The following is a 26392-nucleotide window of genomic DNA, read 5'->3' as shown; positions in this document are numbered from 1 at the left end:
CATTGATTTACTCGAGCGGGTGCCAGTAACATCTCCATTTGTACCAGCCCTGAGATTTTAGCAGTGTCTCCTGACTCGTCTTTCCCAGTGATTGGAGGCTTCTTTCAGGGTCAGGGGAATGAGACCTGTTATTGTTACTGTTTTTGGCATATCAAATACACCGCAGGGAGCTTGCCAGGCTCTGCTGTGTGGTGGGATACTCAGTTACTTGCCCAGCTCTCTGAGACGTATATATATTTATTTCCCTCTATGGTGATGTGTGGCCACACAGTCCAGGAATATATTCACTCATGTGTGATGCTTGGCCCGAGTGTGTGGAAATCACATTTAGTGAATTTGCAATTTGATGGGTAAAAATAAATGTTTTTTTTTCAATGTCACTACCAAAATTTAAGATCCAAAAATCCTTCACCTAGAAACTTTCCCATTTCCCATTTTTCTCATGTATTTCCCATATTCACAAATATTTTCAGTATAAAACTATGAAGAAACAACTAATAAAAGAAAGGAAAGGTGGGGAGTATTAGTGAATAGTGAACTTGAAGTTATGATAAATTCTAGAGTGCTTAGGTCCAGAAGTGCTGAAAATCTTGACAGTATTTATAAATCTTTTAAATCTTCAAGCATTAAAGGGGTTCTTCATGATCATATTGTAACCTATGAAAAATTACTAGAAATACAAAATATCTATATGTACAGTGAATAAAACTCTGTCATACTGCTTAAATCTAGAATAGAACTAAGGATCCTGAATTTCTAGGCCAGAAAACATAAGAGGCAGCAAGTTTAAAGAAGGCAAAGTATTTGGCAAGGGAACTAGTTATACTGGTTTCTGTACCCTGTTTCTGCAACTTTAAGGACAAGACACAAAATACAGATGTCAGTTCATCAGTTGTGTCATCTGTCCAGTTATGATTGTTACCCTCCATACCTGCTCAAAGATAGCATGATTTGACATGGAAAGTGATTTTACTACTCAGAAAAATGATGCTACAGACTTGAAGAATTATTACTGTCATTACCATTATTAATGTTATGATTGTTATTATCAATATTATTGGTACTTATTAATGCTACTGAGTATCAGAACAACTCAAAGATTTATCAAGAGAAACATGTATATTCATATGGCATATATCTAGAAAAATTTTGTTTAAGTCCAACATACAAAATAAGTTACTTAAGTTTTTTAAGAAGTTAGTAGATGATAGAGTTAGACTTACACTCTAGTAGATAGATTTACTATAAATTTATAATACAGCTCTTAGAGCAATGACTCTGAAAAATATCCCCTACTGAGTGTATAAATGTACTCCCATTTTAAAAATTCTCAAGGAAAAAGCAACACCCAGACCCAGAATTCATCCTCCTCCTCCTCTACTTATTCCTCTTCCTTGCTCCCTGGGATTATGCCTCAGACTCAGGGCCTGATCCATTCATGTTTTACCCCAAGCAATGCTGTAAATAGCCCCCTAAGCACCACTGGGTATGGCTTGAAAACTAAAAAAATTAAAAATTAAAATAAAAAAGAGTGCTTAGATAAAAAGACATTTGTTGAACAACTAAGATTCTTTAAAAAGGTGATCATAGTGTGCTCATTAAGCTAAGACAATTATAAAAATAGCCAGTCATTTTTTTCCAGTGGTGCTTTGGGGCAGTAGTTTACTTGACAAAGCAGTCATAGCCTTTGTGTGTCTGAAGAATAGAAAACTCTGCATGAACTTGGTATATTAAAGGAATTTTTTTATATAAAAAGGCCAGTATGATTGAAGTATAGGGTCAAGAAGGAATATGATGGGGCTGGAGAGATAGCACAGCGGCTAGGGCATTTGCCTTGCACGTGGCCGACCCGGGTTCAAATCCCAGCATCCCATATGGTCCCCTGAGCACCGCCAGGGGTAATTCCTGAGTGCAGAGCCAGGAGTAACCCCTGTGCATCGCCAGGTGTGACCCAAAAAGCAAAAAAAAAAAAAAAGAAGGAATATGATAAATGAAATCAGGGTGAAATTCAAGACCTATATAAGACCTATATAGACCATATAAGGCCATATTGGCCACAGAAAAAGTTTGAATTTCATTATGTATATACTATATATGTACATATATATATATATATCTTGATCAAAGAACTTTTTGTTCTTGTTTTTTTGATTTTGATTTTTTGGTTTATTTTGTGATCACACCTGGTGCTGCTCAAGGCTACTCCTGGCTCTGCACTCAGGAATCATTCCTGGTAGTACCCAGGGATAGGATGCCAGGGATCTAGCCTAATTAGGCCACATGTAAGGCAGGAACCCTATACACTGTACTGTCGCTCCAGCCCCCAATCAAATGACTTTAAATAATGGAAATGACATGATCTGATTTACGTTTTTTTATAGATGATATAATTCTAAATAGGAACAATATTAGAAGAAAAAGTTGAAGGGAAGAGATCAGTTAAGTAATTCAGGTGAGAAATAATTATTGTTATATCAAGTGTATATCAAGAAAAGTAGACCAACTTGAGGTATATTTTAAAAGTAGAGCCAAGGAAACTTGCAATGGATTGGACATGGAGATAAGACAGAGGAATTAAAAAATGACTCATAGACTTTTGAACTTACCCACTGGAAGATGGTAAACAATAGAGGAAAAGCTATTCTAAACATGCTAAATTTGAAATGCCTATTAGATACCTAAGGAGAAGTTTTAGTAGGCAATTTGATACAAATCTATAGCTTGCATCATGAAGATGAATTAAAGAAAGGAATTTGCAAATCACATAAATGGCATTTAAAGTCATATGATAAGTGAATTACCTAGGGAGAAAGTATTCAGAGGGATAAAGAAGATAATCCAGAATAAATTCTATTTAGTAGTCAAGCAGAGGAGGCAAAGCCAGCAAAGATAGCTAAATTCAGAAAGAGATGATGAGATAGGCAAAAATCTGGGAAAGTATATAATCATGAAAGCCAAGAGAAAAATGGATAAATAAACATCAACAAGGTAATATGCATAAATATTTTCTAATATTTCTAAATATTTTCTAAACCCCTGCTATAGTGTAAGAACTCTACTGAAAATGTGAAAGATGTGTTTTTAATCTCAAGGACATTACGATACTGGAAGGAAATTAAAATAAGCTCTATAAAAATGATACAGCCTGGTTTGAAGAGATACTACAGGGGTTAAGCCATCTGCCTTGAATACAGCTAACTTGTTTCAATCCCTGGCACAACATGGTCCTCCAAACACCACTGGAGCAATCTCTGAGCATAGAGCAGGGAGTAGCCCCTAAGCTCTGCCAGATGTAACTCCCCAAAGAACCCCAGAAGCATAATATTGAGAGTAATCATCTTCATCGTTATCATCCTCATCCTCATCCTCATCATCATCATCCCATTGATCATCGAATTTCTCGAGCAGTCTCAGTAACATCTCCATTCATCCTAGCCCTGAGATTTTAGAAGCCTCTCTTTAGAGCATTGGAGGCTCTTTCAGGGTCAGGGGAATGAGACATCATTGTTACTGTTTGGGCATATGAATACGCCATGGGGAGTTTGCGAGGCTCTCCCATGTGGGCAGGAAACTCTCGGTAGCTTGCCAGATTCTTCCAGAGGCAGAACTAAGCTATAAGATCTTCAGGGAGCTTGGTTTTATAGTCTCTGAATGTTGGCCATTGGTGGGATTACACAGTGCTGGGGGCAGTCCCTGGGTGTGACTGCCTAGCTACTGGAAAATGGGGGATCTGGGCAGAAGAGGCCCAGTCCAGATCTGAGCAGCCTTGGAGATCTCAGCCCCAGGTCCCACACAGCTGGGTTCCTCTGCTGGTTCCTTCATTCCCCACAACATGGCAATGAAATTTCTGGTAAGTTACAGAGCCACCAGTCCTAAATCTGACCCACCTTGTGGATAAAGAAAGACCTTCTCCAGCAGCAGACGAGACCAGACCCCTTCCTACAAAAGGGCTTGGAGGTAATTACTTGGAAACCCCTCAATTCCTTCCTTTAATCTGATTAACTCTCAGTTAGTCCAAACAGTGATATAGGCAGGTAGATAGGGAAAGGCCCTTGGCAACGAAACATAGGTCAATATAACTTCTGGGAGGAAAATCCTAAGATTAATCCGCCCTGTGAATACAGAAAACAGACCTGATAAGACCTTCAGCAGATCATAAGGAGGTGGGACCCCTCCCCATGATGCTCAAGAGAGAACATGGGCTTCTCCAAAGGTAAAGAGAGCTCCTACACACATCCCAGCATTAGATATGGAAGCATAAAAGTACACATCTCAAGAGGGAAGATGCAGGCAACACATGTGCTCAGGTGCCACATGTGCTTGGCCATGTAGGTGGAAGCAGCAAATGGGCTTGGGCAGCACTGTGTACCCTTCCTTTGTTCATGGTGATTTTTATAGGGTTTTTCCAAAGTGCCCCATGTGAGGCTTTCTGGCTAGGTTGTTTCCAAGGGGGTAGAGTTGGGAGTAGTCTTACTTTTGGATCTTCTCCAGCTCAGTGGACGGTGGGTCCGGCCTTCTCCTGTTGATGTTGCTGGGCCCCATGGGTGACTTATGTGAAGCGGGAAGGAGAAAGACTTTCTCCCCAACTGCCTCTGCCACCCGACCCAGGGTTATTGGGTTCTTATCTCGCCTCGCAGAAAGGAATTTCAGGAGTAGATAAGCAGTGAAGTAAATAGATCTTATTTGGAGGTTTAGTTAAGGTGTGGAGGGTGAGAGAGAGAGAGAGAGAGAGAGAGAGAGAGAGAGAGAGAGAGAGAGAGAGAGAGAGAGAGAGAGAGAGAGAGAGAGAGAGAGAGAGAGAGAGAGAGAGAGAGAGAGAGAGGAGAGAGAGAGAGAGAGAGAGAGAGAGAGAGAGAGAGAGAGAGAGAGAGAGAGAGAGAGAGAGAGAGAGAGAGAGAGAGAGAGAGAGGAGAGAGAGAGAGAGAGAGAGAGAGAGAGAGAGAGAGGGAGAGAGAACACGGGCTTCTCCAAGGCAGAGAGAGTCCCTACACATACACACATCCTAGCACTAGACAGAAAAGCATGAAAGTACACATCTCAAGAGGGGAGATGTGGGCAACACATGTGCTTGGTCATGTGGGCACAAGCAGCTCATGGGCTCAGCCAGCATATGTGCACCCTTCCCTTGTTCAAGGTGATTTTTATAAGGTTTCTCCAGCCTGCCCTCATGTGGAACTTCTTCCCAGGTAAAAGTCCATTGCTAAGGAGGTTACCAGGGAGGTTGGGAGTGGTGATTATCTTCTTTGGGCTGAATTAATTAGATTAAGGGAGAGGTCAGAGAGAGTAATAATATAGTACAAAAAATAATTCCACATAGTCTTCTAATTGACCTACCTCCAGGTTTGTCTTCCACTTCATTCTATACAAGTCAGGTTAATTTCCCTAAAATAGCATTCTGAGCAATTAATACAGATCCATTTTATTTTATATTTTTTAGTGAAGCAAGATAGTTTATATTGAATGACTATATTTAGATAAATGTGAGGGGGAGAGAAAGAAAGGAAGTAGTGCTCAAGAAAGAACACAGGCTTTTCCAGAGTGGAAAACACTAGCAAGCAGAGATATAGACAGACGCAAGCAAGATACATGTTCAAGGGAGAACACAGGCTGAAGAGCAAGCCATACAGGGCTACTTTAAACTTAAACTCTTCAGAATTCTACTTATCTCAGGAACTTTCTTTACAGTATGACTGGTCCCAAATCATCATCCTGCTACTCATGGAAGAATGATCATAGCCTCAATGTTCCCTAAACAAAATCTTATAGCATTTCCTATCATTCAATTTAGCACTGATTCTACCTTTCATTGTCCTTTGTAATTGGTGTATGTATCTTTCTTCCTAGATTGTTAACCTCTTGAAAACAGATTAAAACCAAACTTTGAACCTATCCAGAATATATAATTGATCAATTAAATTCTTCTCTTTTCAATTTTTTGGGGGCATTTTTTGGGGGGGGTCACACCCAGCAATGCACAGGGGTTACTCCTGGCTTTGCACTCAGGAATTACTCCTGGCGTTGCTCAGGGGACCATATGGGTTGCTGGGAATCGAACCTAGGTCAGCCACATGCAAGGCAAATGCCTTACCCAATGTACTATTGCTCCAGCCCTAATTAAATTCTTATCTACAGTGGACAAAGACCATAAAATTTTAGACACATAATATAGAAAACAGGTGTTCTAATGGAGCAAAATTTGCACATCATGGACTAGGGAGACGATTTAAAGGGCTGGCATATAGGAACCTTAAATTCAATACCCATCTCTGGCACCACATGGTCCCTGAACACAACTGAGAGTGGTCCCCCAAGCACCATTGGTTTGTTACCCCCAATGCCCCCCAAAAGTTTTGAGCATCATAAAACTATGTTAAGGAATACTTGAAATGGAGAATGGATGTACCTAGGAACCCAAAAGTAGTTTGAAAGCAAATTACCAAGGATCTTTTATGACAAAGTAAGGAGTTTAGATGCTATTCTATTACTCTCTACTGAGGTCTGTGAGTTTCACGTATAAATCAGTAGAAAGAATAAATAAGAATGGCCTCAAAATTACATGCAGTGGAACATTATGGGAGTGGATTTTTTGAGGTAGCAATACCAGCTTAACTGGCTCTGGGAGTGGTGATAAATAAGGTCAGCTGAAGATGTAGGGTGAGGCAACAATATGAAAGGCTTAAAAGCCAGGCAAAAGCATATAAACTGGGTTTTAATTAATGTGTTTCCCTACCTGGGGAAAGTTTTTTATCTTTTCTAAAACCTAGTTCTCTCTCTCCTCTCTCTCTCTCTCTCTCTCTCTCTCTCTCTCTCTCTCTCTCTCTCCTCTCTCTCTCTCTCTCCTCTCTCTCTCTCTCTCTCTCTCTCTCTCTCTCTCTCTCTCTCTCTCTCTCTCTCTCTCTCTCTCTCTGTTTCTCTCTCTCTCTCCCTCCCCCTGCCTTGGTGGTGGTAGTGGTGGGGCATTTGGGCTACCAAGCAATGGTCAGGAGTTACTCTGGCTCTGCACCCAGGAATACCTCCTGGTGGGCTCGGGGGATCATATGGGATGCCAGAGATGGAACCCGGGTTGGCCACATGCAAGGCTTACATGCCCTAACCACTGTACTATTGCTCTGGTCCCTGTTCTCTTTCTTTTGAGGGTTATCCTTCTGATATTTAGGGGCTACTCATGTCAGAGTGCTTAGGAGTCATTCCTGGTTGCTCTTGAGGAACCATGCAGTGCCAGGGATTGAAGCAGTTCTCCATTCCACTGAGCTACCTCACCAACTCATTTTCTTTTCTTAGGGTTTCTGGAGTTGTAAATATAATTTTCATAATTCTCTCACCTATTATAATCATTTTTAACTCTTGATTGCTTAAGACACTTGACATTTCAATTATTTTAAAGATATTGGTGCTAGGGGTTGGAGAGATAGTAGGGCACTTGCCTTGCAAGTGGTAAACCTGGTTTCCATTCCAGCACTCCAAATGGTCCCCAGATCCAAACCAGGCATGTTTCTTGTGCACAGAACCAGGAATAAGCCCTGAAGACTGCCAAGTGTGGCCTCCCAAAACAAAACAAAAAGATAGTGATGCTGATATGAGACTCCAAGAAATTCATATTTATTTGAACTTTGATGTAGTCTGGAAGTGAACTATATAAAATGCTGGGGATCAAACCTGGGTCAGCTACATGCAAGAAAAGTGCCCTACCTGCCATACTATTGCTCTGACCATTGAAAATTGAGTTTTTAAAGGTCCTTCTGATTCTACTAGGCAGCCAACATTGAGATAATTGGTATAGAAAATATAAAAATGCCAAGATTCTTTTTGTTTAATTCTAGCTTTTTGTTTTTACCACACCTAGATATGTTCAGAGACTACAGGAAGAATTCTCTAGTCTTTGTGCTCATGAAACTATGTGGTGCTCGGGATCAAACCTAAACTTTGGTTAAACTTTGCATGCAGTTGACCCTGCTTCAATCCATGTCACTGCATATGGTGCTCAGGAGTAACCCCTGAACACAGATCCAGTAGTTAGCTCTGAGCACAGCCAGGTGTGGTCCAAAAACAAAAGAAAAAAATTTTTAGGGGCTGGAGCAATAGCACAGCGGGTAGAGCATTTGCCTTGCACGCGGCCGACCCGGGTTCGATTCCCAGCATCCCATATGGTCCCCTGAGCACTGCCAGGAGTAATCCTGAGTGCATGAGCCAGGAGTAATCCCTGTGCATCTCCAGGTGTGACCCAAAAAGCAAAGAAAAAAATTTAAAAAGCAAAAATAAAAACCTGAGCCTTCAGCCCTTTGAACTATCTCTCTAGCTCCAGCACACTAAGATTCTTAAGCACAGAAATGATATATTAGAAGGAAAGAAGTGAGTATACATAGTAGAGGAAAAGACTAGAGGAGAAAAATTTACTGAGGTCTATATTATCATAAATGCAGTGTCCCCATTGGGGAAAAAATGTAGGAGAAAAACATGATTTAGGGCTGAGGAGATGACTCAAAAAGGCTAAAGCACATGCCTTGCAGAGCACATAAATGCAGAGGCCTGTTTTAGATTTACAGAACTGCTTGGTCCCCCAAGCAGTACACCAGGAACAGTCCCTGATCATAGGGAACAGTCTCTAGACCAAAAATAGTCCCGAAGCAACAACAAAAAGAAAAACACAATTTATAGGAAAGGAACACAGGACTTAGTTATTGAATGTTAAACTTGGTCAAAAGGAAAGAGAAAATGTAGAGTCAAGTTTCTATTGCAAAAGAATATTGTGATCCTTAGCAAGACCAAAGTAGTTGTGAAAGTGCAGTTAATTGATATTGATAATATAGTAACTGACATTAATTACTATGTTAGTGACTATGCTATGTACTTTAATACATTATCCAATTTAATATTGACCAAAAAAATTTTTTTTACCACACCAAGTAATGCTCAAGGGTTATTCCTGCCTCTGCTTGTTCTAAGGAATTATTCCTGGTGGCGCTTAGGAGACCATATGTGATACTAAGGGTCAAACCTGGGCCAGCTGCATGCAAAGCAAGTGCACTACCCATTGTACTATCACTATCCCAATGTTTACAGAAATTCCTAAATCCTATTATTTCCCATTTTTAGTTCAGAAACTGGTAAAAGAAAGCACTTTTTAAAATGTATTCAGAGAAATAGTTCAAACAGCTGACTGCATGCATTGCATTCAGGAACTCTGAGTTTCAGGCCTGGCACAATGTTGTACCTCAGGAGAACTCTGAGTACCACATCAGGAGCTGCTCCCAAGCACCATTAGGTGCAACACCCCCACCCCCCAAAGAAAAATAACTTGCTCAAAATTTTCACTGTACATTGCACATTGCAGAGAAGATATTTTTACTAATTACTGAATCCTTTTATTCATAGGAAGATGATGAATTACATACTAAATGTTTAATTTGAACAAATAATTCAAATTAGCATGTTTATTGAGGCCAGACTGGTATATAAAAGAGAGACTCAAGTCAGATTTAACCACGGTGGAATGAAAAGAAACTATCTGATAGGACAGTGTCATTTCACTGAACTTTAGTGTTACTTTGTTCCAACTTCAGGTCAAATATTGCCGTATTTCAAAATGTCTTATACAAAAAAAGATAAAAATCTGGGATTATATGTAAAAAATATCCTAAAATTTCTATGTCAATTACTTTATGGCACAAACTAAATAGGACTGCAAGTTTTCATTCTGATCAATAGATATTTTGAAATTTAGGGTTAGAGTTAATAAGAAATCTGGGCTGGAGATATATGATTAGGGAATCCATAAGCACAAAGATGATAACTGACGCTCTAGGAGTTGTTTGAGAAAGATAAGGAGCATTTAGGACTGGGGAATGGCTCAAATACATTGCATCGCATCTCTGAGACATGAGAATTTATCTCTGGTACCACATAATCCTCTGAACAATGTCAGGTGTGGAACTGATAGCTTCTGGAACTCCAATACTTTTAAGTGTGACCCCTAAAACATTTTTTTTTAATGTGAATCGAGAGAAATAGTAGAGAAATTAAGGTGCTTGCCTTGCATACAGCCAATCCCATCTCAGTGCTTGGCACAGTATGATCCATAAAGACTACCAGGAGTGACCTTCAACCACAAAACCAAAAGCAGACCCTGGAGTACCATCAGGGATGGCCCAAACCTACACACACACACACACACACACACACACACACACACACACACACGACACACACACACACACACAATTGAGCATTTAACATGACTCACTAAAATAATCAAAAATAAATGAGTCAATGCTACCAAATCAATCAGAGCTCTGAGTTTTCCAGAGTTTATAGAAGAAACTGACATTAGCGTTAAAACTAGCAAATTGAAGTAGGTATATTTAATATTCAATTTTCAGGGCCTGTAAAGTAGGCTCAGTAATAAAGGACTTGAGTAAAGCCCTGGGCTCACTCGCTAGCACTGCAAAATGTAATAATAAGATTGTTTTCTATAAACAAAAAGCTAAATTCCAGACAATGACCTAGATTTTCATACATTTGTCATATGATGGAAACATTTCAAAATTGTCAATCCACAGAGAGAGTTCAGCGAACTGAGTACATGTGTTGTGGAGGCTCAGATTTGATCCTTGGTACTACATGATCCTCTGAGCACTGCCAGGAGTGACCACGGAGCACTGCTGGGTGTGGTCCTCCAAAAACACACCAAATTGCTAATATGTGTCCCATTTACAACATACAACATAAAAATATTGTGTTTTATCCATATTTTCAGTTTTTCTACCTTGGTATCCCAGTCTAGTTTTTCACATAAACCCACTGCTGTAGGATACACAATTAGCAAAGGTTAAATAGTTAAATAAACGATTAAATAACACCTTTCCTACAATTTTTATTAGATTCCAAGTTCATTAATTAAAAGATTATGAGGGGCCAAGAATGTGGCTCAGTGGTGGAATACATTGCCCCTGGGTTCCAACCTTGGCACTAAGGGCAAAAAATAAAATAAAATCATGGAGAACCCTGGTTCTATCTCTGGCACTGCATATAGTCTCCAAAACACTGCACGGTGTGATCCCCCAAACAAATTAAAACAAGAGAGACAAAGTTTAAGGGCTCAGTTGTCTCTTTGAAGTCAACTATTTTTGAACACTTTTCTATCAGACTAATATTATCAGTAATGAAGAATGACTGTTCTGTCAAAAATAAAAGATCACACACATATGAAGGCATTTTTGTTAACTATAAAGCACTACAGAAATTATTAGTTTAGCGTTATTTTGAAATTAGAGGGTATTGAAATTACAAAGTGAAAGGTATTAGATCCAAAGCACAATTTTTGCCTTTCTGCAAAATAAGTTGCTTTTTTAAATGTAACTGATTCCAAGAGAAAAGAATCATTTTCTTTTGTTGAGGATAAAATTCAAATGAAAGTGACCTAACACATAGGGCAGGAGTCATAATACAAGGAGATAGAGCACACGCCTTGCACGTGGCCAACCCGGGTTCAACCCTGGCACCCCATATGGTCCGGAACCTTCCAGGAGTGATCCCTGATCCCTGGGCATAGAGTTAGGAGTAAAGCCTGAACACTACCAGGTGTAGTGCCAAAACCAAAATAAAATAAAATAAAATTAAATTAAATTAAATTAAAAAAATATTTTTTACAAAGTATCTTAACAGAATAACTAGTAAAATAAGGGGTGACTAGCCCAATACATGGAAAAGATGTAAAGATGCTGGAAATGTTGGAAGCCCTTTGGGCCATGTAACAGCATTATCAGGTTTAAACGTCCTAGAAAACACTGAACCTCTCCTGAAAATATGGCTGAAATCTGCTCAGGGACCCCCTGCCACAGTGAGAGGCTTCCTGTCCTTTCCCTTTTCTTGGCCCTCTCTTAAGATCTTCCTCTTAACTCCGGGGGTGGGGAAGAAAGAAAATTTTATTATGGACTAAGCGCTCGCAACACCAAGAGCTATTTTGACATGTCAAACTCGAGTTTGGGTTTTTTGAAAACCCTACTCTTTATTGACCGGCTGCTTTAGAACTCAGGCAAGTTAAGACACACACACACACACACACACACACACACACACACACACAGAGTGAACCCAGGCATGTTAACACACACACACACACACACACACACACACACACAGTCTCACTGACCGGAGAACTCAGGCAAGTTCACACACACACACACACACACACACACACACACACACACACAGAGTCTCACTGATAGGATCACACATTCTATCAAAAACTGTGTATTCAAAACTAGATGGGCAATTTCTGCGCAGTAGTTGGAAAGTGCCTCCATTTCCGCACAGCTGAAAGGTCGCAGACGATGGGTACGCTTCGTTTTATAGAGTACCAGTACTTGGAAACAGTACCTGTGGGGTGGAAGTAATTCAACATTCCAGCTTTGAGAAGCCTGATCCTATTTGGGTGGAAGTTAAAACTGGAAATACACCCCCCGGTGTATTTCCAGCGCCACCCCCACCCACCAGAATATACAACAAAAACCAGAAGCAACGAACACCCCCACCCCCACCCCCCACGCCGGCGCACTGCAAACGCATCTCACGAAGAACCCGGGTGTGTTCGAGGTGTACCTCCGGGAACACTAACAGAATGCAGCCCCGAGGAAAGCCGCTTCGGTGTGAAGCACCAAGACAATAATCCCTTTCCTTGCCCCTCTCACTCCCGAGGCCGAGGGAGGCTAAACGCGGAGCTGGAGGGAGCCGACCCGACGCGTGTGTGAGCGCCGTCCGGTCCCGGGGCTCCCGGCTCTTTCAGCCCGAGACCGCCAAGCACTTTGGAGCCCGGGAGTGATTCTCGGCGCTGCACCCCGGAGGCGCCGGGCCTGAGCCCCAGACGCCCGTTCCAAGAGGCCCGGCCAAGAAGGGGGCAATCACGGCTCCTTGGGAGGGTGCCCCCGAAAACCAATACTCTGACATGCCAAGGGCAGGCTCATCGGGAAGTGCACGAGGCCGTGCTTTCTTCCCTTATTGCCAGTGAGAAAACAGGAGCGAGGGGAAAACCGGGTTGTGTAACGAGCGCATGGGGTGCAGACTCGAGGAACAAAGAGACTGGTGGAAGAGCAGACAGCCACACCAACGCAGACGCAGACGGGCCCTCCGACTTTACGCAAACGGCCCGCATCTCCACAGCACTCAGGCCCCCCTTACGCCACTTGCTTGGCCTCAGAGGCTTCGCGAATATGGCTTTGCGCACTGCGGCGGTGCTGCGCTGCAACCGAGCTTGGCTCGGTGGCTCCTCCCCGCCGCCCTGCGCGGATTGGTGGTGGGCAGCAACCGGGCTGCTGATTGGGCGATGAAGGAGCCATTCGGGGCGGCTCTGGTGGGTTCGGCTGCCCCAGAGTGATAAGTTCGGCCTCAGACACGCCTCAGCGCCAGCAGCGAGTTGGAGCTCTATGGAGGTGGCGGCGAGTATCGGGTGGTGGCTGCAGCAGCGACTCCTCTGAGCTGAGAGTTTCAAGCCGTTCCCGACTCCTTCCTCCCCCTTCCCTCCCCCTTTTTTGTTTTCCGTTCCCCTTCCCCTTCCCTTCCCCGTCCCCGACGACCGGATCCTGAGGAGGCAGCTGCGTTGGCAGCTGCTGAGTTCTCGGGGAAGGTGAGTGGAGCCGCCGCTGCCGCTGCCGCCGCTGCCGAGTGGAACGCTCTAAAATGGCCGCCGTCCCTTGGCCGCTTCTTCTCGAGCGGCACAAAATGGCGGCCGCGGGCGGAGCCGGGCGGGGCGGCCTTTTTACCGTTTCCACGGCACTCCGGGCACCTGGAAATACTTGGCCTTTTGTTCTTCTCGGCCGTCGCTGACGAATTCGGACGGAACCGGCGGCGGGCCCGGCGGCCTCCGCCCGTCGCCGTGGCTGTCGGCGGCCGGCGTCGGCGGGACCGAAGCCGGAGCGGGCCAAAGTGCGGGTGTGCTCGGCCGGGGCGCGCGCGCGTGGCGGGGCCGCGTGTGCCACGTCGGGGAGGGACGCGGGCCGGCGGGAGGGCCCGGCCGTTGGCGCGGGACCAGCCGAGGCGCAGGAGTCCGGCCGCCCGGTGGGGAGGTCTGTGGGGCGCCGGGGCCGGGCGGGGAGCGAAGGGCTTCCCAAGTGGGCCCCGGCGCGGGGGACGGAGCCGGGCGGGGCGGGGAGGCGCCGGGGGGGCCCCGCGGGACGGGCCGGCGGGAGGGGGCCGCTCGCCGCGGCGGGTGGGAAGGCGGCCGCCTTCCTGCCGGGAGAACAAAGAGCGGGGCGCGGGCCCGGCGGGGGCGGGCTTCGCGGGGAGGCTGCCGGCTGCACTTCCCAGCGCCAGCCGGGGTGGGAGGAAGCCGCTGCTCTTTTGTTTCCCGGGAAAGGGGAGCGAGAACACGGGGCGAGGTTCCTGCTGCCATGTTGGTGGCCCCGACCTTGGCGCCCGCTCCGCGTCGGCCCCTCGGGCCCGGGTCTCCAGAAGGGCCAGGGAAGAAGGCCACTCGCTGGACCTCCTCGCTTGCCCTGTTGAGCTGGTCGAGTGAAAAAAAATTTTTTTCTCTCTCTCTCTTCCCGTGGGGTCTTTTATTTATGTATAAATGAGGGTTTCCTGGACTCGACCCCGGCGCTCACTTTTTTTCAAGGAGGTCTTTTTCTGACACTCTGTCCAAAGGTTGCATGGCATTTGAGGCGTTTTTTGCCAATTTTGGAGAGGTTTTTTTTGTTTTGTTTTGTTTTTTGCATCCTTGAGCACGGGCCGTTTCCAGGTGATGGCTAAGCAAAATAATGTTACTGCCTGTTGGTGTTGAGCACGTTCTATTTTGGTCTTCAGCGATCTGCAATGCAGTGGAAGTTCGATCAGCTGCAGTGCTAAGGATCTGGGAAAAGTTTCGGTTGAAGGACAGTCGGTTTGTGGAGCTGTTGTGGTAGGGAGCCGGTGTCTAATTTTGGAACTCTTTGTCGTTCTAGGTTTTTCATTTCTCCAGTCCCCTTCCCTCCCCACCCCATCCATTAATATTATTCTTTTGAAGATTCTTCGTTGTCAAGCCGCCAAAGTGGAGAGTGCGATTGCAGAAGGGGGTGCTTCTCGTTTCAGGTAAGAGTAGGTGTGTTTTAAGCTGTTATGAAGAGACCAGTCATAAAACCCAAAGACTGCCACCAAATAATCGATTTGATGTGCACAAATTTAATGTCCTGTCTTCTGTTAGTAGTCGTCTAATAAGTGTAACTGTTTGACTGGGCAAACCCTTGGGAAAATAACAAAATGAAGATAACCATTTTCCCTTGTGAGTGAAACATAATTGGGGTATAGTTTCAAAATGTTTTTCTTTCAAATAGTGCTTCTTCGGGCGGAGGAGGAAGTAGGGGTGCACCTCAGCACTATCCCAAGACTGCTGGCAACAGGTATGGTAATCTGAGTTTTTTTTTTTTTTTTTTTGTAACAGATTTAGACTATTAGTCTTCTCATCCATGTTAACTATATTAGACATCAGGAATCCTAATCTTATAGGCATGGTTTCTTCATAGTCTAAATTTAGAATATCAGCTAAGATTATTCCATAGCCTAATCATCTGAGGTGAAACACTCCAGCTGCTCTTTTGTTCTATTTATTTGGGCTATTTTCACTGAGGCTATTTCTGAAATCAGTTATGCCTACTAATTAGTAATAAGTAGTAAACTGCAATATTTGTCATAAGGCTTTAGTATCATCTGGGAGCATTATTAAAAATGCAGGGCAGTAGTCCCTATCCCAGGCCTGACTAAAACCTGAGTGGGCTAGGCATTTCTGCTGGCACATCACTTTGTTTTAGGCCACTCCTGGTAGTGCTCAGAGAATGTAACCATGGTCGCTCTGGGATCACTCCTTTATGGGCTTGGGGGACCATAAACCCCAGGGTGGCCGCATACAACGCAAATGCCCTACTAGCTGTACTATTCCTATGGTCCTAGAACATCACTTATAAGTCACTTATTTTTAATTACTTCGGGGTTAAACCTGACCTGAGTTGTGGGTTTTGTATCTGACTGGATGCTAAAATTGTCTTGATGTTAAAGTACCTTCACTAATTTTCACTAGCGAGTTCCTGGGGAAAACCCCAGGGCAAAACGCTCAGAAATGGATTCCTGCACGAAGCACTAGACGAGATGACAACTCCGCAGCAAACAACTCCGCAAATGAAAAAGAACGACATGATGCAATCTTCAGGAAAGTAAGAGGGTAAGTTTATGTAGATAAGTTTTTTTCCTTAAAGCACAGAGAAAAGTTTTGGGGGCTAGAGCAGTAGTACAGCTGGTAGGGCATTTGCCTTGCACATATCCAACCTGGGTGTGGCCCCAAAAAAATGATGAGAAGGGGGGATGTTGACATTTCCTAGGGTATATACTCTAATGAATGCTAAAGTTTAAAGTTGGGTCTTAAATTGAGTAGCAACACTGCAGTATTTAGAGACCTAGTTATTTTTATTCACAAGCCTGGTGGACTGACATTCCATGGGTGGTATAATTCAGTGATGCCCGGGACTTAATGGTTTTGGTTCCTATGTCTGTTGATGGTCATAAAAGGCTCTGACTCCCGGTTTGAGGATGTGAGAATAATTTAATCATCTGGTAGGGAGTTCGGGGTGGTAGGAGCCAATCTAGATGTTTTACAGTGTCTGTTGTTGCACTTAGTTCATTTTGACATCCCTTTGGTAAGGTGGCTAAGAGGTAGAAACAAGGTGGTAGAAGAAAAATGTAAATGTACTTTAAAAGCTTTCATCTCAGTTATTCATTGCTCATTGTGATTCCTTTTTCTCCAGCATACTAAATAAGCTTACTCCTGAAAAGTTTGACAAGCTATGCCTTGAGCTCCTCAATGTGGGTGTAGAGTCTAAACTCATCCTTAAAGGGGTCATACTGCTGGTAAGTTGATGCTGAGAAGTGAAGGAAATAATATTGGAGCTCATAAAGCACGAGGTTTTTTGTTTGTTTGTTTGTTTTTTGTCAAAAGTCCCATGGGATAATTATAATAATTATGGTGGCTCTGAAGACCTATATAAAAACACTAAGTACAGATGTGCATTTAAGTTTACATTCATGTTGTAATCTTAAGATGATCTTTGTTTTTGCTTTTTGGGTTACACCCGGCGATGCACAGGGGTTAATTCCTGGCTCTGCACTCAGGAATCACTCCTAGCAGTGCTGGGGGACCATGTGGGATGCTGGGAATCAAACCCGGGTTGGCCGCATGCAAGGGAAACTCCCTACCTGCTGTGCTATCACTCCAGCCCCTTAAGATGAATATTAACTAGAGGGTATTTTTTACCATTTTGGGGGGTGTGCTGTGAGAAATCTGTATTGGTGGGCCCTTTTGGTATGGTGTAAAAGTGTTTAATTGCTAATATTTTAAAACTACACTTGGTTTACAAACATGTAATACGTATCCATAAGCTCTCCCAAAGATGGTCTCTTACTCCCAAATTAAGATGAGGCATAGAGGTTTGTCAGAATTTGTATTAGATTAAAAGTTAAGGTGGCAGAGAAGAACTATGTTGGAAGAGGCCTTTACATTTTTTTTAGTTAAAACTGACCACTTTTTTTATAGATTGTGGACAAAGCCCTAGAAGAGCCAAAGTATAGCTCATTGTATGCTCAACTATGTCTGCGATTGGCAGAAGATGCACCAAACTTTGATGGCCCAGCAGCAGAGGGTCAACCAGGACAGAAGCAAAGCACAGTAAGTGATAGTGTTTACTTTCATGGGTTTTTGTTTTTTTTTGTTTTTTTTGTTTTTGGGTCACACCCGACGATGCACAGGGGTTATTCCTGGCTCTTCACTCAGGAATTACCCCTGGCGGTGCTCAGGGGACCATATGGGATGCTGGGATTTGAACCCGGGTCGACCGCGTGCAAGGCAAACGCCCTACCCGCTGTGCTATCGCTCCAGCCCCCTACTTTCATGTTTTAAAGTTGATTCTTCTAGAAGATTTTTAAACGTGTAAAAGTAAATGATGTCTTTTTTTTGTTTACAACAGACATTCAGACGCCTCCTAATTTCCAAATTGCAAGATGAATTTGAAAATCGAACCAGAAATGTTGATGGTGAGAGTTTACGTTTGATAGTCAGTGGTACTTTGTATGTTTTCAATTTGATTCTGAATGTTTACTTTATTATTTTCTCTAGTCTATGATAAGCGTGAAAATCCCCTCCTCCCCGAGGAGGAGGAACAGAGAGCCATTGCTAAGATCAAGATGTTGGGTAACATCAAATTCATTGGAGAGCTTGGAAAGCTTGATCTTATTCATGAATCTATCCTTCATAAGTGCATCAAAACAGTAAGTAACTAGGAATTTGTATTGATCACTGGATACATCATTTGGAATTATCAATTAGAATTACCTTAATTTTTGTACGTTAAATTTTGGGTGTGTCTAGAAAAAACACATGCGGAATAATTTTAAATTACGGAAGTATTGTATTGTGAATTGTAAGATGGGTGGTCCTACCTATCCTTTGCTAAAATTGCTAGATCTGGGACAGGAAGATGATTAACAAGTTGGAGTGGAGTGTATTCTAAGCACTAGCAAGTGTGGGTCCTCTTTCCCCACTCCCCCCCCCCAAAAAAAGGGCAAAATAACAATAAAATACCAAGATAAATATAAGTGGCTTAATCTGGAGGAATTTCAACACAAGACAAAACACAAAGCATAATTAGATACTATGATAGGAAGAAAATGAGACACTGTAAACACGGTGGGAAAGAAGTGTACCAAGGTAACCATAAGCTTTTTGTCAATGTGAGATGTTTCTTTTGGTAGCTTTTGGAAAAGAAGAAGAGAGTCCAACTCAAAGATATGGGAGAGGATTTGGAGTGCCTCTGTCAGATAATGAGGACAGTGGGACCTAGACTAGACCATGAAAGAGCCAAGGTATGGATGGATGTTGCTATCAGATTGTGAATAATTGGTTAAATTTTAACAAATCAAAATAACGTATTTACAGGTGGTTGCCCTTTTTTAAATGTTATTGACCTTGATTTTAATTTAGAAATTTTGAAGAACTTAGAGCACACATTCATAACAACGTGTTTTTCTTTCTTTAGTCCTTAATGGATCAGTACTTTGCCCGAATGTGTTCCTTGATGTTAAGTAAGGAATTGCCAGCGAGGATTCGTTTCCTGCTGCAGGTAGAACTGATTTCTTTAAATATATTGGCTACTTTACCTTTTCTGTTTAGGAACGATGAAACTTAGTGAAACTATTTTTTATTCAAGGATACCGTAGAGTTGCGAGAACACCATTGGGTTCCTCGCAAGGCTTTTCTTGACAATGGACCAAAGACGATCAATCAAATCCGTCAAGATGCAGTAAAAGTAAGCTCCCTTCTCTTCCACCCATTTAAGAGTTTTGGGTTTATAGTAGCATGAGAATGAATGCTTTAGGCTCCTGTTTAAACTGGTGTAACTTAAATTCTTGAATAACATTTGGGGAAGTTACAAGTAGTTTCAATAGTTTTTTCCCAACAGTTTTATTTTTGTATAAAAATAGTATGGAGAAGTAAGTGGTTTTTTCCATCCTTTATTTCTAAAGGATCTAGGAGTGTTTATTCCTGCTCCTATGGCTCAAGGGATGAGAAGTGACTTCTTTCTGGAGGGACCGTTCATGCCACCAAGGATGAAAATGGATAGGGACCCACTTGGAGGACTTGCTGATATGTTTGGACAAATGCCAGGTGATCTTGAACAAAATGTTTTAATTTACCAAAACAAAAGGTTCTAATGATTTAATCTTAGGTTTTTAAGAGACTTTGTTCAATCTGTTTTAAGGTAGCGGAATTGGTACTGGTCCAGGAGTTATCCAGGATAGATTTTCACCCACCATGGGGCGTCATCGTTCAAATCAACTCTTCAATGGCCATGGGGGACACATCATGCCTCCCACACAGTCGCAGTTTGGAGAGATGGGAGGCAAGTTTATGAAAAGCCAGGTAAGAAACATTAGGAAGAAGTATTATCCTTCAAGTATGTGACAGTTTTTTTGCCTTTGTAAAAATGCAAATATTTAGGATCCTGTTTGTTTAAACTGAAAACTTATATTGGGATAGATACTAAAACTGGGTGCAAACTGCTTATCCTGAGAAATAGTATTAGTAAAATCACTTTGCAGTTAGGTTAGATTTTTTTTTTTTTTTAATTCTTCCCTGTTTCATCTTTTTACTTTTCTCTGGGCAAATTCAGTTAAGCTTTCTTTTTTGACTTGGCTCGTTCCTTTGGTACTTGATTACCATAATTTGTGAAGACCCCTTTTTATCTAGACTTTCTTTCTCCCTTTCTGAAATAGGGGCTAAGCCAGCTCTACCATAACCAGAGTCAGGGACTCTTATCCCAGCTGCAAGGACAGTCGAAGGATATGCCACCTCGGTTTTCTAAGAAAGGACAGCTTAATGCAGATGAGGTACATTTGCCTATGTTACTTCTATACCATAGTTTGTTGATTCAGAAATCTGTTGCCCGATGATTATAAAAAGACGCGTTATTAAGAGGACTTAATGCTGGAATTCTTTAACCTTCTTTCTCTCTTTTCTGTACTTCTATTTCTTTCTTTGGAGTCCAGCGTCCTATGAGCGACGATTATGAGATATGAGGGCAAGCATCTTTTTTTTTCTTTCTTTTTTATAGTTAAGGTGATGTATTTGCAATGGTTGACATTTCTGATCTTGTACACAGTTACTCGCCACTACCAAAGTTCAGGGCAAGCATCTTGAAGTCTTTATAGTTTAGAGTAAATAAAATTCATTCTGTAAACAGAATGACCATCAAGTTTTCTGGTTTTTATTATAGTAGTATCTTACTGCATGGATCAGATCTTTAATTGGTTTGACATTTGAACCTTCTTGCCAGAAAGTAAATCTGTTAATTGCATAGAACAACTTTAAGTGGTAGAGACATTTCTGTTTCTGCCCTTGATTCTGTTGTGAGTAGAATTCTAGAATGTTGGGATGTTGTGTAATACTCTGGCTGCTAGAAATGCATTGCTGTTCTGGTTCTTGTTTTTAATTACAGATTAGCCTGAGACCTGCTCAGTCATTCCTGATGAATAAAAATCAAGTGCCAAAGCTTCAGCCCCAGATAACTATGATTCCTCCTAGTGCACAACCACCACGCACTCAAACACCACCTCTGGGACAGGTATTGGCATTTACCGTTTGAGCACCTTATTTTTTGCTTTTTTTGGGGGGGGGGCAGGTCATACCTGGCGGTGCACAGGGGTCACTCCTGGCTCTGCACTCAGGAATTACTCCTGGCGGTGCTCAGGGGACCATATGGGATGCTGGGAATTGAACCTGGGTCAGCCGCGTGCAAGGCAAACGCCCTACCTGCTGTGCTATTGCTCCAGCCCCTGAGCACCTTATTTTTTCCCAGCTTTTGTGGGGTCAGAGTGTCCGTGTGTATGTCTGCTGATTTTTAAGAATTTTATGAAAATTCAAATGTATGCCTATTGTTTCCCTTTTTTATTAAAGACACCTCAGCTTGGTCTAAAAACGAATCCACCACTTATCCAGGAAAAGCCTGCCAAGACCACTAAAAAGCCACCGCCATCAAAGGAAGAACTACTTAAGCTAACTGTATGTAAGCTTCAATTTCAGTGTCTTGATTCACAGAATATCTGTGGTAGGAAGACACTAAGCTTTTGAATTGTGTTCTTTTCAGGAAACTGTTGTCACAGAATATCTGAATAGTGGAAATGCAAATGAAGCTGTCAATGGTGTAAGAGAAATGAGGGCTCCTAAACACTTTCTTCCTGAGATGCTAAGCAAAGTAATCATCCTGTCATTAGATCGAAGTGATGAAGATAAAGAAAAAGCAAGTTCTTTGATTAGCTTACTCAAACAGGAAGGAATTGCCACAAGTGACAACTTTATGCAGGTAAAAACTTTTCTGATTCTGTGGGACCTTTCCATTTAAATTGTAAAAGTCATCTGGCTGACTTTTTTTTTTTTTTTTTTAAATCTCCAAGGCTTTCCTGAATGTATTGGACCAGTGCCCCAAACTGGAGGTTGACATCCCCTTGGTGAAATCATACTTAGCACAGTTTGCAGCTCGTGCCATCATTTCAGAGCTGGTGAGCATTTCAGAACTAGCTCAACCACTGGAAAGTGGCACCCATTTTCCTCTCTTCTTACTTTGTCTTCAGCAATTAGCTAAATTACAAGATCGAGAATGGTTAACAGAACTTTTTCAACAAAGCAAGGTCAATATGCAGAAAATGCTCCCAGGTAAGAGAATGCTGGTGATTTGTGTTTTCTTTATAAAATTAGAAGTTCCTTGGATTTATAAGTAGATTCCATATAGATACATACATCCAAATTGATTATATCCAAGCCACATAATGCCTATGGCATATTAATTAGCACAGATATATCAACACTTTTCTTAGAAAATTTATTCAGTATTTTAAATGTTTTGTTTCATTTGCCAAGCTTTTTATCAAATTTTACACATTTTGGGAATATTGTATAGAGTTGTATTCTGGGTAGTTAACCTTGGTGAAATGGATTACCTGATGGGAATAATTTTTGTCTATATATAGAAATTGATCAGAATAAGGACCGCATGTTGGAGATCTTGGAAGGAAAGGGACTGAGTTTCTTATTCCCACTCCTGAAGTTGGAAAAGGAACTTTTGAAGCAAATAAAGTTGGATCCATCCCCTCAAACCATATATAAATGGATTAAAGATAACATCTCTCCCAAACTTCATGTAGATAAAGGATTCGTAAACATCTTAATGACTAGGTACGATGAAAATTCTGGTCATTTACGTGGCTAAATGCTTTTTAGTTAAAGGAGGTTTTTTTAAGTCAGGGGACTGACTACTTTTAATTCTTTCCTGTGCAGCTTCTTACAGTATATTTCTAGTGAAGTAAACCCACCCAGTGATGAAACAGATTCTTCCTCTGCTCCTTCCAAAGAACAGCTAGAGCAGGAAAAACAATTGCTTCTTTCTTTCAAGCCAGTGATGCAGAAATTTCTTCATGATCATGTTGATCTACAAGTCAGTGCCCTATATGCTCTTCAGGTGCACTGCTACAACAGCAACTTCCCAAAAGGTAAGAGGATCACTATTAAAATAGTGGCACTTGTGGACACACTCTATGTAACTGAGCATCAAATGATGAGATTAATTTTGGTTTTGTAGGCATGTTACTTCGCTTTTTTGTTCACTTCTATGACATGGAAATTATTGAGGAAGAAGCTTTCTTGGCTTGGAAAGAAGACATAACCCAAGAATTTCCAGGGAAAGGCAAGGCTTTGTTCCAGGTAAATGCTATATTACAGAAAATTGTCTGTTTTCCATACAGTCTTTAAAACTGAAGGGGAATAGTTTGTCTTAGGTACACCATTTTACACTTAAGAATTTAGCTAAGTTGTAGCAAAAAAGTAGAGAACTCTGAAATTTGAAAGGCTACATGTATATAGTCTTACTCAGTTGGTGGATATTGATACAGTTAAGCATGGAGTTACTATGGGTAGGTTGTATGATTATGGAAGATACAACTTTTTTAAATGTTGGAAAATTCAATGTAAAACCAGAAGCAGCTTTTTTTTTTTTTAATACACTGTCTATAACCCTAAAGGAAGAAGTTAGAGTTCTAGAATGTTGAGTAGTTCTAGATCTGATGAGTGGTTTCTGATATGGCAGATTCCTGTAGTATATAATCAAACTGTGATTGTGCTTTGAGAGCTTGCAAGAGAGGCACAGTCTGATACTAAAATGATTCTGGTTGTAATTGGAATAGTGCCTTAAGAATTATGCCTGGCCAAAAACAGCCTTTTAGGCTATCTATCCCAAATCCAAATTAAGTCTCCTGTGCAGTCTGTCATAAAGGTGGTTTGTAGTTATAAAATGAGTGCTGCATTCAGTTCATGTCAAGGTTTTTAGTTCTATCTTGAGTCAAAACTTCTGCTTTTGAGTTCATTATCCTAAGTAGTACTGAATTTATCAAACTACAAATTAAATTTATAGGTGAATCAGTGGCTAACCTGGCTAGAAACTGCTGAAGAAGAAGAATCAGAGGAAGAAGCTGACTAAAGAACCAGCCAAAGCCTTAAATTGTGCAAAACATACTGTTGCTATGATGTAACTGCATTTGACCTAACCACTGCGAAAATTCATTCCGCTGTAATGTTTTCACGATATTTAAAGCAGAAGCACGTCAGTTAGGATTTTCTTCTGCATAAGGTTTTTTTGTAGTGTAATGTCTTAATCATAGTCTACCATCAAATATTTTAGGAGTATCTTTAATGTTTAGATAGTATATTAGCAGCATGCAATAATTACATCATAAGTTCTCAAGCAGAGGCAGTCTATTGCAAGGACCTTCTTTGCTGCCAGTTATCATAGGCTGTTTTAAGTTAGAAAACTGAATAGCAACACTGAATACTGTAGAAATGCACTTTGCTCAGTAATACTTGAGTTGTTGCAATATTTGATTATCCATTGGTTGTTACAGAAAAAAAAATTCTTAACTGTAATTGATGGTTGTTGCCGTAATAGTATATTGCCTGTATTTCTACCTCTAGTAATGGGCTTTATGTGCTAGATTTTAATATCCTTGAGCCTGGGCAAGTGCACAAGTCTTTTTAAAAGAAACATGGTTTACTTGCACAAAACTGATCAGTTTTGAGAGATCGTTAATGCCCTTGAAGTGGTTTTTGTGGGTGTGAAACAAATGGTGAGAATTTGAATTGGTCCCTCTTATTATAGTATTGAAATTAAGTCTACTTAATTTATCAAGTCATGTTCATGCCCTGATTTTATATACTTGTATCTATCAATAAACATTGTGATACTTGATGTAATTGTGTGTGACTTCAGCATCCACAAAATTGTGGAGGATTTTGTGGATATTTTGAGGTAGGGATGTGACACAGCTCAGTTTGAAAACTTGTTAACTGTAAATTTAAATTCTTAATCCTTTGTCAGATGAATTTAAGGTGGTTAGGCTGTAACATGACTGAAGGTAACCTATGAACAGATTTCATGATAAAAGGCGGTGCTGAGGGGGAAATTTGGAATGCATAACAATAAACTGCTTGGTAACATCTTTTCATTGTCATCCTAAAATACTTGGCAGACTGAAAAGGCTAACCACTGTCACTGCAAAGATAAGCACAGTCAACTTGTCGGCATTATTCCCAGGAGCTGTTTCTGCCTGAAAAGTTCCTTCTCGAGAGCCTATAGGAATGTAGTACATGACTTAATCCAACTGAAGCTCTGCAGTTGGCAGTTTAATTGCTGAACAGAAGCTGTTTAATCATTTCATTACACCCAGCTCTTTTCTCACCATCCCTAGGAATGTAATCTTGGGATTCAGCTTGGATGGGAACTCTGGAGAAAGTGCCAGTGGTATCTTGGCAATCTTAGCACCTCAGAGCAGTCTGTATACTTAGAGCAGTTATAAACCACATTGCTAAACCTCCTTTTGATGCCTTCTGTACTCCAAGGGGGTGGTAGGTAGGTAGAGCCTTTGTACCGTGACTAGTGCTTAGGACAACAGAACCTTGAAGTTGACCCTATGCAGGCCCTTGGTCTCATTTTCCTTTCCTGAAGCATGCATCGTGGTTTGGTGCGTAGGCCCTAACTTCTGGTGTTTGAGATTAAAGGTTCTCCATACCTGCCTAGACCTTAATACTGGGCCAGCACAAAGATAGTGTCCTTCAGTGGCCAGAGAGATTAATGGTTCCATCTTTGGCACTACATATGTTCCCCAAGTGTGGTCTAAACAGTCTCCTGGGAGGAAAGGTCCTTTGGGTGGCTATGAAGACAAGGTGGCTAGTGTAAGTATGATGTGCTAAATTAGCTGTTGAGGTTTTATTTGGTGGTTACCTAAAGAGACTGAGTTGATGTTTTTACTGACCTGGTGAATGGCATTTGGTTATGCGTTTAGTTGTGAGCTTGAAATTGACAGTTTGGAAGTCGAGCCAAAGGAGGTCATGGTTAGACTAGTAGTTGGAGAATTAAAAGGCCAAAATAAAACAACTTGCAAATTTCTGCTAATCTTAACTGCTATCCCTTTTTCCCCTTTCGTAGATGGCGTATATATCCAGTAGGCTTTCAGCAAATATTTTGACAAAATTTTCCTTGGGACTGGTCACTTTCCCCTAGGATGCTTCATTTAGTTTGCTTTTTATTTTGGGGTTTGGGCCATACCCAGTGGAGCTCAAGGCTCGCTTTTGGTGTTGCTTGGGGGGAGTAGTATGTGTGGGGGGAAATATGGGATGCTAGAAATCCAACTTGATTCAGTCCTTCCATCTGTACTGTGTGTGTGTAGGAAAGCAATAAGTGACAATACAACTGAATCTCTGCTTACACTTACGTATACATACACACGTTATATAATACAGTTTGGGTGCCTAGTTTGCTCTTTACCTCCCAGTTTCTGGTAGCAA

General features: G+C 41.7%; 1 protein-coding gene and 1 non-coding gene across 2 annotated transcripts; both read left to right on the top strand.

Moving 5' to 3' along the window:
• Window positions 1-13205: 13205 nt before the first annotated feature.
• Window positions 13206-24797, top strand: EIF4G2 (eukaryotic translation initiation factor 4 gamma 2). The gene is made up of 23 exons (XM_055143658.1): window positions 13206-13254; window positions 13607-13618; window positions 14931-15057; window positions 15300-15365; window positions 16040-16180; window positions 16761-16863; window positions 17546-17677; window positions 17976-18042; window positions 18125-18276; window positions 18760-18870; window positions 19044-19127; window positions 19215-19313; window positions 19531-19672; window positions 19767-19927; window positions 20281-20394; window positions 21003-21128; window positions 21461-21565; window positions 21651-21866; window positions 21958-22216; window positions 22531-22735; window positions 22838-23049; window positions 23139-23260; window positions 23967-24797. The coding sequence occupies exons 1-23, from the start codon at window positions 13206-13208 to the stop codon at window positions 24030-24032; spliced, it is 2871 nt and encodes a 956-aa protein (XP_054999633.1). The 3' UTR covers window positions 24033-24797.
• Window positions 20447-20589, top strand: LOC129406396 (small nucleolar RNA SNORD97). Its single transcript, XR_008630989.1, has one exon. It is a non-coding gene; the product is annotated as a small nucleolar RNA SNORD97 (small nucleolar RNA).
• Window positions 24798-26392: the final 1595 nt, after the last annotated feature.

This window comes from Sorex araneus, chromosome 6 (genome assembly GCF_027595985.1).
Source record: "Sorex araneus isolate mSorAra2 chromosome 6, mSorAra2.pri, whole genome shotgun sequence".
In the NCBI taxonomy this organism is placed as follows: domain Eukaryota; kingdom Metazoa; phylum Chordata; class Mammalia; order Eulipotyphla; family Soricidae; genus Sorex; species Sorex araneus.
This window is presented reverse-complemented; position numbering and strand designations above follow the sequence as displayed.